The following is a 13,319-nucleotide window of genomic DNA, read 5'->3' as shown; positions in this document are numbered from 1 at the left end:
TAGACTGCGCCAGTGCAATTTTATATTTGGTGACGCCACCTACAAAAATGTAGGGCGTATGCGATATTTTTAGCGCATCTCATTTAGGTGGTATGTTCATGTTGCCAGCACTGATGTCAACAGTGAAGCGTGTTGTGAATTGGGATTTTGGTGGAAAGACCAAAGGAGCTGGACAGCGGGTATTGCATTATTTTTGCCATTACTTTTGTAGGGATTTATAATGGATGACGAAGCAGAAACCTATAAATTGTGGAGGGTTAGAAAGACCGTTATGCAGGTAAAGTTTCATATTGATGGAATAAACATACCTGTTTTACTGGAAGTACGTCGTGTTGTTGAACTGCCGCTTCACTTTTAATTCTTTTTGCTGTAGCTGTGCCACGATCGTGGATATCTAGTTACTCAAGATGAATTGGACCAAACTCTGGAACAATTCAAAGAACAGTTTGGGGACAAACCGAGGTAAGAAACAATTATAACTTGCCGATAGCTTAAATTAGGTAGCAGGTTTATTTTGTGTCATATTTGCTTGTTGAAAAGTAATTCCAATTTTTCAGTATATTGCCCTCAAAATATCGTGCTTTGGCAACAAGTGATATGTTATTGGGTTTGCCTATAAAATAAGTAGGTCCTTAAGTTGTTGGTAATGGTCATTGTAGTATAACCAGCGAACTGAACAAAGAAAGGCTCAGTGAAAAGCATTTAAAATAGTAGTTACGGAACAGTTTCAAAAGCAAAAGCTCTGCTTTTATTTGACCTCTGTCGGTATGGTAGTTAATGGTTCACTAACCTTTGTATAGTAGTTAGTTGTAAGGAGGAAAATGAAACTTAGAGATTTCGATGATATCGTTTTTCATCCCACAGGTGTTGCATTAAGAAAACTACTAAGAGAATGTATGTGAAAAGTTCATCGAATACTTCAGTGCCTGTAAAAGATTTTACCAGTTTGTAATCAGGCTTTTCTGGGCTGTACGTGTCAATTTTCGAAAACTAGCACTTCTTCACATTATGGATTGTGCTTCAAGTCTGTACTGGTGTTACAGATTGTTTGCTAGTCTCTTTTTAACACTTCTTAATATTATTTTTCTTGCTATTGTGTAAAGTTATGCCAGTTGGGGAAGCTGTTTGGTGTTTGCCACCCTCTTTAGTAGGTATTTACTAACCTGTTGTCCTAGCTCTTGTCACACTGTTTAATTTCTCGTGTGGTTTGTTTGTGAGTAACTTGCTTCCAAATACTTACTGTTTTTCTAGCAAAATGAAATGCCTATTTGCCCCTGAAAGAAAAACAGCAAGTTGGGAAGTTTTTAGTTTGGCCACCAACATATGAACTCCAAGCATGTACAGATGATATGTGTACTTAAGATTCATTCACAGAGTATTACCAGCCCCAAAATTCTTTTTATAAATATGTATATTTTGCAGGTTGATGACAAACACTGGGTTGTAGTTCACATCATCCTGCAGTTTCTCTTTGTCGAAGGATGTTTATTGCCAGTAGTGACACGGAAATTTCAGAGAATTGGTCCCTAATTTTATCTTTCTTTGAGATTTTTTTTTCTGTTGTACCGTTTTGAAGTACCTAAGACCTAGTTGGAATAAGCACTAGATTTTTCTATTCATGTGTAACTTTAATATGTCTTGCTAATCTATTCCATCACATTGACAACTTTTCTGGGCTGGTAAAAAGGGACAGTTTGTGTGTTGTTGATGCGAAGTATGGAAGAAATTGGATTAAATTAGGACCAGATGAGGGGTCTGATTCCACCCATCTGATTTAACCTAGGCTATGATGTAAGTGTGTTGTATGGTGTGATGTCATAATGGCACTGTGTTTTCGAGGGTTCGTGTTTGCATATGTCATGCTGTAAAGTTTGGTGGTGTACCCTTGTGTTGGATGTTCATGTTTTGAAGTTTTGTGTTAGGTATGGTAATGACTTTGTTTGGTCATTGTGTTAAGTTGTGGTTGCAATAGTGTGGTGCTTTTCTAGTGAGTTACTTTGATTTCGTATGTTCGGGGTTAGAGGTTTATACCTGTATTAGGTATTATTAGTCTCTTTTTTTTTTTTTTTTTTCTTGTAGGCTGAAATTTGATAGTGTTTTTATGTTTTTTGGTAGTACTGAGTGTGATGGAAAAGTTTACAAGTCATTTGTTGCTGGTTGCATTGGGGGAAGGCATGAGTACTATAAAGTTTTTGCAGGGTTTCGCCTTGATTGCCGAGTGGAAATACGGAAGCGTCCGATCTAACCCGTCGGCTTTGACCCATGACATCACAAATATAGCGGAAACGACAATTCCAATATGGCGGATATAGAAACGTTGCATACGTATCACAAAGACGAAAACACATAGAAAAACAACACACACAAAGGTTTCACAAGAACAATCTGCTAACATTGATAGCAAACAAAGATAATAATAAACAAGTGGTACTCAAGGCTAGGCAGGGGGGGGCTGCGCCCCCCCCCCCTGACCCCCCCCCTGACCCCCCCCCCCCCCCCCCCCCCGCCAAAAAAAACCTCCCAACCTAACCTCGTATTCAGGGCTACGCTACAGATCAATGTGTAGGTCAATCAAAAGATAAAAAAAAGAAACAAAAAAAAAGAAAAAAACAATATTGATTCATTAGACATAACGAGTAGCGACAAAACATATAGACCATAAAGATTGAACAATCTAATGGCAAACTGATAAAAGCCTCATAGACGACGTTAAAACAAAAAGTACAGTAAAAAGGTAAACTATATATTGCAGGCCCTAAAACTCCTACTAAGGTAACGTCAACGAGGCAACATCTACAAACACGCCACACTCACAAACCAAACTCCGCGCCGTAATGACGTCACACACCACAACACCCTTACGTCACGGGTCAAAGCCGACGCGTGAGATCGGATGTTTCTGTTGACCCTGCCGAGTTTATCAGTTGCCATGTTTGTCATGAACACATGAAGTTGACCAGAGTACCTGCTCTTGGACCAAGAACTTTTATATGCGGTGGAGTTGATGTGATCTGTGTGGTGATCCCTGTGTAAAGGGACTTGGTTCAAGAAATCTAGGTTGGACGTCAGAGAGATTGTGTTAATGACACTGTTTTTGTTATCGTTGTTCATTTCATTTCTGTGTACATGAGACTGGAATGAGTGCTTGAAATGTTTTGGATTGGTATTCATTTTGTAGAGAATTTTGTGAAGTGTAGGGAGGAGTTGGGGAGCCTAGGGTTGTAGTGTAAGTTGACATATAATGGTTTGGTAGAAGGAAGTATGGGATGGATGGCTCTTGTGTTGGTTTGGGAAACTCCAGGTAAGAATATCTACAATGTAGGCAAAGACTCACATATGGATTGCTTTTACAGCCTTAGTAAAGAGACGTGCACACAACATTCACATGCACACGCGAGCTTGCACGGGATAATTTGAGCATCAGATTCCACCCCTCTGCTTTGACCAATGATGTCACCAATATGGCGGAAATGACCATTCACAACTCCCATACCGCTCCTATGACGTCATCACAGAAACATAACAAACATGAAAGTAGTTCGAAAAACCACCAAACAGATATTCCTCCAAAAATATAATGAAACTAAAGGGACAAGTGGAGGAAATTTGGGGTTTTTGGGTGGGGACAAACTAAATATAACACATGCCACTACACCAAACGACAAAAAAACACTAAAATAACAAGACCCCACAACCTTTACAAATTCAACTACACACAAAATCGACTGGAATCTATCACTTCCCTTGACCTAATTAGGTCAACAAAAACAACCGATACCACACTACAGATCTCATAAATTTCACCACCACACCTTATCCTACCACAAAAAGAACACCTTTAAAATCAAAATTGGAATCGAACACTTCCCTTGACCTGTTATCCTTAAGACATCTCCACATCCCTGGTCCGAGACGCCGGAACTTTAGTAAGCCTCGTTTCTTCACGACACACTGAACACTCCACGACTTCAGCCAACAGGTCGAATAGCTGAAGAAATTTTATTAGAGACAACACAGTGTCCCCCATCATCACAGACAGCCGAAAACAAAACTGTTGACCATGTCAGTCATATCCATACCTACCAAAGACATAAACAAAGCAATTTACCAAAATTCACACATGACGAACAGAAAAAGCTACAATAATGTTGAAATAACAAAACCAAAATCGTTATATCACTGACAAATATTCAGCTGAAAGCACAGTCACCACCGATACCACACACGTGCAATGCTACAATGCAAATGATCCCCATACCCCACATAACACGCTACCCATAAACACACCACCAGAGAGAACCACCGACCGCAACAATATGCCATCTATAAACACGCCACACACGCAGACTAAACCAGAAACATCACCTAACTCACAGCACATAAACACACCACCAGAGAGCACCACTGATCACATCAAAATGACACCTACAAACACGCCAATCTCACTAACTAGACTCCGCGCCATTGTGATGTCACACACACCTTATGTCGCGGGTCAAAGCAGACGGGTCGAGTTGGATGCTTCCGTTCACCCGCTTGCACAGGTCATAAATACACGACTGCCAACTCTAGCATCTTGGGTCGAAAGCTACATGTGAGTGTCTTTTAATTGTGCCTGTCTGCAACTTGACGTGTCACCTTTGCGGTAAGTGGCAATTGTTTTTTCCTACATTCTTGCATTGATTTCTGGGTCTTGGAGGCTGTTCTGTTGGGAGGGTGATTTTCAGACATTTTTCGGGTGCTGCAGAACAGAACTGAGTGTTAATGGTTTGATCGAGGACATACCGGGTCGTATAAATAAAATGTGGATTGTACATTACACTTAGAGTTTCAGAGAATATTCTCAGGTTCAGACGAATAAAATGAGTCGTTGAATATACTTCACCTGAGAAAGTTCGGTGCGAGTAAAAGGGTGAGAGAAGTTGCTCAAAATGTAGAACTTTCTCCAATTTCATATGAATAAAACCAGAGATGTTTCTCACAAGCGAAGAACATTCTCTGTTTTTTGAAGTGAGATTTATGGCATACTTTGAGTTGAGTAAGTTGTGTTGTGGTTGAGTTATTGAATGATTTTAGTGAAAATGGCAGAATTTATTGTTCTTGAAAGGCAAAAAAAGATACATGTAGCACGAAGGAAGAAAAGAACAGTAAAAGTTTACATAGATTTGACAGTGGAAACATCACTTCACCGGGAATCACTTTCTTCCAGAAACTCATGAAAGAAGAGGAGGCGCTCTTTCCAACAACTGTAAAATGATAGAAATTGTGCTATTTAGGAGATGTGGGATTTCAGGCTGGTGTAGGAGAAAACTTGGGAGTACTAAATCACTGACATTCTCATATGTCTTAAAGCAGGTTAACAGAAAAGCACTGTTGATCAAATTTCAGAGACATAAATGAACTAAAAGCAACAAAAGTTAAGTTTCAGTTTAGATATCAGTTTTCAGGAGCAGTGGAGGCCCTCGCAATAATCAAACCTTCTGCACATGGAGACAAATAGGTTAGTCAGAATGGCTTTCCTTCTGTAAATGTGCAGGCTACATTTGATAACAGTGAAATGTTCACTAGTGTTGATGCTTTGTGACCTGGGTCTGTACATGATCTAAGGTATGGAGAAACTTCGATGTATACCGTATATTACAGGAGAACCCCCTCCCGTGTGGGACCAGGGGTTAGAATAGGCCCGAGGTATTTTTGCCTGTTGTAAGAGGCAACTAAAAGGAGTCTCACACATTTGGGTCTTTATGTGATGGTCCCCTGTAGCTTGTGACCCCCCATTTTTCAAAATTTTCCTGAATAGCAAGCCAATTGGGGAAGGGTGTCTTACATGGTGTATCATGTCCATCGTGTATTTAGATCTTTAGCCCACTTACTCATCATGGCATTGCATTCCCGCTCATCCTTCATCTCTTGAGCGAGGACACCTTCCTGGGTGTGTTTTCCTCCGCCCACTATGCAGTTTCGTTTTCTGTGCTGACAATGATCATGGAATTCTTTGCACCTCATATCCAGCACGGTAGCCAGTCCATTGTGGTGCAGCCGCCATGTACCCTGTTTGTTGCAGCCCCCTGACTACAAACGGATCGCTCTGCTGATGCCTGCGCCTTCAACTCCCCACATATGCCAAGGAGTAGATGTCCATCCTACCAGGTGGCCTTTGCTGCAGCTGGGTGGGGCCCGTGGGGAGGACCCCTGGTTGGAGTGGGTGGCATCAGGGCGGATGACACACAAATGCCAGCAGTCTCTAAGCGTTCCAAGTCTCAGTACAGTGCAAGGAAGTATGATCCTACATCGTTCCCCTCCCTAGCCACACCATGGGAGCAACGCCAGGCTAAGGATGGCAGTGAACCTTATTATTCACCCCAGTACCTCGTATGTACAAGAGCTGATGGGGACTCCTTTGTCTTGATACAGCCTGTTTTTTATAGAGCATTTAGAGGACAAGTTTGGGGAGGTGGAGGGCTTTTCCTGTGTCGAGCCATGGGCATTACTCACTTGTGACAAGCCAGGGGATTTTTCCTTTACCATCATGCCTTATAAGAGCTTAAATATGGTGCAGGGTATTATATTCCACAGGGACCTTCTTTTACAGTGTGACGAAGATCTGTGCGCCAACTTGGAATGACGAGGAGTTCATTTCGTTTGGCACGTCCATTGGGGTCCGAGGGATAATCAGGTTGCCACCGGTGCCTTCATCTTTGCCTTTGAGGGTGATACATTACCTGAGAAGGTCAAGGTGACGGTCCACCGCTGTGATGCCAAGACAAATACCCCTCCCCCAATGCGGTGCTTTAAGTGCTGGAAGTTCGGCCATATGTCTTCCCGCTGTACTTTCAGCATCAAATGTCGAGAATGCGGATGACCATCCCATCCCAATACTCCATGTGCCCCATGTCACTTCTGCGTAAACTGCGGAGAGCATCATTCCCCTTGCTAACCAGACTGCAGGATTTTACAGCGAGAAAGGAAAATCATGGAATACCAGACTCTGGACCGACTGACCTACACTAAGGCCAAGAGGAAATTTGAGTGCCTACATCCTGTGGCTATGACCTTCTCTTATGTTGCCGCTACGAGAACAGTTGTAGCCCCATCAGTTCCAGTCGGCTCTGAGTCAGAAGACTACACCTGTCCCGGTGGGGGGGGCACTTCCCTCTTCTGTTGCTCCCGCACCACCTACCTCGGGAGCACTGTGTCCCCCCCCTCCCACCCCCCAGCCCCCACTGACTGCTCTCCCTAGGAATGGGTAATGGGTCCCTTGGGTCACTTCCTTCACAGGTTTTTGCTCATGGGAATGATAACACCCGCTGTCCTGGAGACTGAATCAACGAAGGCCTCCCAGCCAGAGAAACCCAAGGATCAGTGAGAGAAGTCCAGTAAGAAGACACCCAAGATCAAGGGAATTGCTGTGGCACCCACACCACTGCTGCTTACAAGCTCTGCGTCTGAGGATGATGTGAAGATTCTGGTGTCTGCTGAGGATCTAGATTTCGCCAGACCCTCAGACAGTGGATATAGCCTGTTCAGGAAATAAGTCGGTGGCAGCAGGTGACCCTGAGGCGTAGACTACCTGATTATTTCGTGCCTTCCCAGTCTCACGATCACATCATCCTCCAGTGGAATTGTGGCGGTTCTTTCCACCACCTGGCTTAGCTATGGCAACTGTTAAGCTGTACACCTGCTTTCTGCGTTGCCCTCCAGGAAACCTGGTTCCCGGCAACGCTGACCCCTGCCCTTGCGGCTACAGGGGATATTACAAGAACCATAGCGAATATAATAGTGTGAGGTGGATGTTGCATCTATGTCCTGAACTTGGTATGTAGTGAACCTGTGCCCCTTCAAACTACTACTGAAGCTGTGGTTGTCAGGATACGGATGATGCAGGAAATAACTGTGCAACGTGTATCTCCCTCCAGATGGTGCGGTATCACTGAATGTATTGGCTGCACTGATTGATCAACTCCCTAAGCCTTTCCTAATTTTGGGAGGTTTTAACGCCCAAAACCCCTTGTGAGGTAGCACCATGCTTACTGGCCGTGGCAAAGATGTCAAAAATTTACTGTCCCAACTCGACCTCTGCCTCTTAAATATGGGGGCCCCCACACATTTCAGTGTGGCTGATGGTGGTTACTCGGCCATTGATTTATCAATTTGCAGCCCAGGACTCCTCCCACTATCCACTGGAGAGCACATAACGGCCTGTGTGGTAGTGACCACTAGCCCATCTTCCTGTCACTCCTCCGGCATCATGCACACAGACGCCTACCCAGATGGGCATTAAACAAGGCAGACTGGGTAGCTTTCACCTCTGCTGTCACTGTTGAATCTCCCCCATGTGGTGCCATGAATGTTGTGATTGAGCAGGTCACTACAACGATAATTTCTGCAGCGGAAAACGCGATCCCTCGTTCTTTATGGTGCCCCCGGTGAAAGACAGTCCCTTGGTGGTTGCCAGAAGTTGCTGAGGAGATTAAAGAGCGTTGGTGAGCTCTACAGCGACATCAGTGGCACCCTTTCTGGGAGCACCTAATAGCCTTTAAGCGGCTCCGTGCCCATGTTCGCCTGCTTATAAAACGACGGAAACAGGAGTGTTGGTAGAGGTACGTGTTGACATTGGGTGCCATATGTCTCCTTCCCAAGTCTGGGCGAAGGGCAGACATCTTTTTGGGTACCAGATCCCAACAGGTGTCCCTGGCGTTAAGATCAATGGCATGCTCTCTACCGACGCAAACATGATTGCTGAGCACTATGCTCGAGCCTCTGTGTCGGGGGGGGGGGGGGGGTTACCCAGCCTTTCGCACCCACAAACGGTGGATGGAAAGGAAAGTCCTCTCATTCACTAGACGTCACATTGAACCCTATAACGCCACATTTACAGAGTGGGAGCTCCTCAGCACCCTTGCACATTGCCCAGACACAGCTCCTGGGCCAGATCAGATCCAAAATCAGATAGGTAAACATCTCTTGTCTGACTGCAAACAATAACTCCTCGTCATCTTCAACTGGATCTGGTGCGATGGCATCTTTCCATCGCGATGGTGGGAGAGCACTATCATCCCGGTGCTAAAATTCGGTAAACATTTGCTTGATGTGGATAGCTATCGGCCATCAGCCTAGCCAACATTCTCTGTAAGCTGCTGGAACATCTGGTGTGTCAGGGGTTGGCTTTGGTCCTGGAGTCATGTGGCCTACTGGCTCCATGTTAGGGTGGCTTCAGCCAGGGTCGCTCCACCACTGATAATCTTGTGTGCCTCAAGTTTGCCATCCGAACAGCCTTTTCCAGATGCCAACACCTTGTTGCCATCATTTTTGATTTACAAAAAGCGTATGACACGACCTGGTGACATCATATCATTGCCACAATGTACGAGTGGGGTCTTTGAGACCCGCCCCCTATTTTTATCCAAAATTTCCTTTTGCCCCATCCTTTCCATTTCCAAGTTGGTCCTCCTATAGTCCCCCCCTGTGTTCAGGAGGATGGCATTCCGCAGGGTTCTGTATTGAGTGTATCTTAAGTTTTAGTGGCCATAAGCAGCAGCTGAAGGGTCGTCGGTCTCCCCTTCTCTGTATGCGGATAACTCTGCATATTGTATTGCTCCTCCAGTACTGTTGCTGAGCTGCGGCTACAGGGAGCCATTCTCAAGGCCCAGTCAAGGGCTCTAGCCCACGGCTTCCAGTTTTCAGCCGCGAAGTCATGTGTCGTGCACTTCTTTCTGCATTGTACCATTCATCCGGAACCTGAACTTTATCTTAATGATGATCCACTCACTGTAGTGCAGGTGTACCGATTCTTAGGACTGGTTTTCGACACCCGATTGACTTGGCTACCTCACCTCAGTCAGCTTAAGCGAGAGTGCTCTCCACTGTCTGAGCAACACCAACTGGGATGCAGATCACTCTGCGCTGCTGCAGCTCTACAGAGCCCTTGTTCAATCCTGCCTTGACCATGGGAGTCTGGTTTACGGTTCGGCGGTGCCCTCAGCGTTGAATTTCCTCGACCCAGTGGAGCACTGTGGCGTTTGCCTAGTGGCAGGAACTTTTAGAACAAGTCCAGTGACCAGTGTCCTGGTGGAGGCCAGAGTCCCCCCATTGCGGTTCCGACATGCACAACTGCTCGCCAGTTATGTTGCACACATTCGTAGTTCTTCTGAACATCCAAATTACCATCTCCTTTTCCCACCCACGACAGTTCATCTCCTGCATCGGCTGCCCAGGTCAGGGCTCATGATTGCGGTTCGCATTCGATCCCTTCTCTCTGAACTGGAGTCCTTCCCTTTACCGCCGCTACTTGAGGTCCATTCATGTACACCTCCGAAGTGTACACCTCAGCCAAAGCTTTGTCTGGACCTTTTGTGTGGCCCTCAGGACTCCATTAACGCTGCCGTTCTCCACTGTCACTTCCTCTCAATTCTTGTCTTGGTCCGGGGCTCTGAAGTTGAAGTTGTTTACACCGATGGCTAGATAGCTGATGGTAATGTTGGCTTCGCCTATGTCTACGGAGGCCATTTTGAACAGCATTCCTTGCCCACTGGCTGCAGTGTATTCACTGAAGAGCTTGTCGCCATATCTCGTGCACTTCAGTACATCCGTTCCTGTTCTGGCGAGTTGTTTCTTCTCTGTTCTGACTTCCTGAGCAGCTTACAAACTATCGACCAGTGCTACCCTGCCATCCTTTGGTGGTGAACATCCAGGAATCCATCTCTGCTCTGGAACAGTCCAGTTGTACAGTAGTGTTTGAGTAGACCCTAGGACACATTGGAATCCCAGGCAATTAACTTGCTGACAGGCTACATGGAGACACCCACCTTAGTGTCGCTGTGGCTCCCAAATGACAGTTGTCCACCTCTTGCTGGACTGCCCACTTTTAGCCACTCTGCGAAGGACTTTTAACTTTCCCAGCACCCTACCTTCGATGTTGGGCGAAAATTCCTCAACAGCAGCTCTAATTTTAAGTTTTATTCGTGTAGTGTGGGTTTTATCATTTGATCTGAGTTTTAGTGCATGTCCTATGTCCTCTTGTGTTCTCCACCATAGGGCTTTTAGGGTGAAGTTTTTAATGTGTTGCAGAGTGGCTGACTTATCTTTTCTTATTCTCATGGTCAGCCAGCTGTGGTAATCTGCTTTCTTGTTTTTAATTTCCTCTCCCTGTTTCTTGTGTGTCTCTGTGGTTTTCTTGTCCTGTTTTGTCCATTGTAGTGTTTGTTGTCCTGTCATTCTTCTGGTTCTTCCTTTCTCCTGTTAATGTGCCATACGTCTTCTTTGTTTTCTTCTTTCCCTTGGGTAATTGTTCTGCTGTGAATAAGGGACTGATGACCTCGCAGTTTGGTCCCTTTCTGCCCCCTTTAAACTAGCCATCCAACCAGCCAAAAGAACAAGTGCAGTGCTTTAATTTTCGGAGATGAAGGGTATGGCATTCCACTGCAATTAATGACCTGTTCCAAAATCCTGGAACACCTGATGAGAGGTCATACAACAGACTTCACTCTAAGGAAAGGGTGATAATCCAAATGAAAAACCCCATTGTGGTAATAGGCTGTTTTGTTTTGCACAACATAGGAAAACAAATAGGGGATGAGGATTTTGAGGCACATAGTGACGATGGCAACAAGCTTCCAACATTGGGAGAAGAGGAAGCAGCAAACGTACGTGTATGTTGTACAAACAGATGACATGAAATTGTTAGTGTAATTCATCAATTGTAGTGTGTGGGAGTTTGTTCCAAGCATTTTATAAATGAACCTAATGTGTTTCTTTTGTTATTAAAATTATATTTACATCTTGAGATATAACAAAATAACATTTTGATGAAAATAAGCATTGCTCTTTTGTCACATAACAAAATGCAGTGTAATGTTTTTCTCCCTCCTCTCATCAGTTTCACTTTTATAAAAAATTGTTTAACCTATAACCTTTTGAAGAAGAGCATTTTGTCAGATAATACAGAAAGTAAGTGCACATATTGTTTAAAACTGGGAAAAGTTACTTGTTATGTTCCATTTCATCAAAAATTGTTTCAAAGGTGTGGTGGAGTTATTTACCATATGTTCTAGTAAATAAGTGCCCATATTGTTTAACCTGTAGCATTTCAAAATGCAACATTATTTGTCACATGCTGCAGTAATAAGTGCACTAATTGTTCCATTCAAAATGGAACACGTTACTCTTATTATTTCAGTGAAAAGACATTTGTTCTGACTCATTTATTTAAGAGGATATAGAGTTTTGATGATGTTAAATGTAAACAAATATTTAATTTAAAAAATCATTTTTAATTTTACAAATGTTGCATTGCAAATGGTGAATGCGAACAAAATATAATGGTTCTTTGTTACATAAAGAAATGAAAAGCACCGTTTCTCCTCCTCTTGTATCAATTTTTGCCTTTTTTTCCTGTAGAACATCCAACTGCTAGATCAAAACCAGCCTCTTCAGCTCTGCGTTCAATAAATTTATTATTTCCTCCGTCTCCATGGTTAATCGCCATCATTTTGTAGCTGAAAGAGGAGACGATGCAGCTGTCATCACTTCAGAACACGTTATGTGGTTGGTCTGCAATTGCAATTAATGACACTTGCAAAAATTATTCAAGATTTAAATAGTTGATGTTGGAATTGTGGGCTCCCACAACTTTGAAATTACCCTCTGAAGAAGGCATCCTTGTTGAAGCAGAAGCCTCTATTGCTGCTAAAACAAATAGAAAAAATGAGAGTACTAGTACGTGTCAAGACTCCTTTTTCTCCTTAACTGAAAAGTGTTGAGTGCTCAATGAAAAATGGGGAGGGGGGGGGCATACCGAGAGTCATATGTATGATAGGGTTGCAGTCGTTCCCGTCTAACAACTTAAAAAATTCTTCCCACTTTTTTAATATTGTCATCAAGGTCCCTGACTTCTTTAAATCCATTTTATACTTTAATCGTGCCTTCATGCTATGCACTCTTTAAAATATTTGAGTATCTCTAATCTCTTTTCCAAAACTAAACATGTATCAATGCTGAATTTGTCTTAAGCTATCGCCTTTTTCTTTTCTGGTGATGGGCTTTTCAGATTTTCTAATAACAGGTGGATAGTCTTTATCATACTAATAAATGCAAATGCTGTCTTCCATCTCGTGAGCATAACACACCCTTCCATGTCACAGCCGTAACCGCGACACACTTCGGCTGTTCAGCATAAAAATGTAAGCAACACTAAAATGAAAGAGGTTAAGTTAACCTCCTTGCTGAAAACTTGGTTGAGGAGGAGGAGTGGTAATGCGAAAGCACTCACTTGTCAGATAATATACGTCAAACTTTTTATTCATATGAAGCTGAGGATGACT

General features: G+C 43.6%; 1 protein-coding gene across 3 annotated transcripts in view; it reads left to right on the top strand.

Annotated features, from left to right (window-relative positions):
- Positions 1-13,319, top strand: part of LOC126263072 (DNA-directed RNA polymerases I, II, and III subunit RPABC1) — a 57,590-nt gene continuing 44,271 nt past the window's right edge. Inside the window, exons 1-2 of one of the 3 annotated variants that reach the window (XM_049960058.1) lie at positions 1-277; positions 374-462. In XM_049960058.1, coding sequence (XP_049816015.1) covers positions 221-277; positions 374-462 — 146 coding nt within the window. In that variant the 5' untranslated portion in view covers positions 1-220. The remainder of the gene's footprint in view (positions 278-373; positions 463-13,319) is intronic. The other 2 variants (XM_049960060.1, XM_049960059.1) reach the window with 2 other exon arrangements.

The sequence above is a fragment of the Schistocerca nitens genome, chromosome 6 (assembly GCF_023898315.1).
Source record: "Schistocerca nitens isolate TAMUIC-IGC-003100 chromosome 6, iqSchNite1.1, whole genome shotgun sequence".
Taxonomy (NCBI): Eukaryota; Metazoa; Arthropoda; class Insecta; order Orthoptera; family Acrididae; genus Schistocerca; species Schistocerca nitens.
Note: the sequence above shows the minus strand (reverse complement) of the source record. Positions and strands in the feature narration are given on the sequence as shown.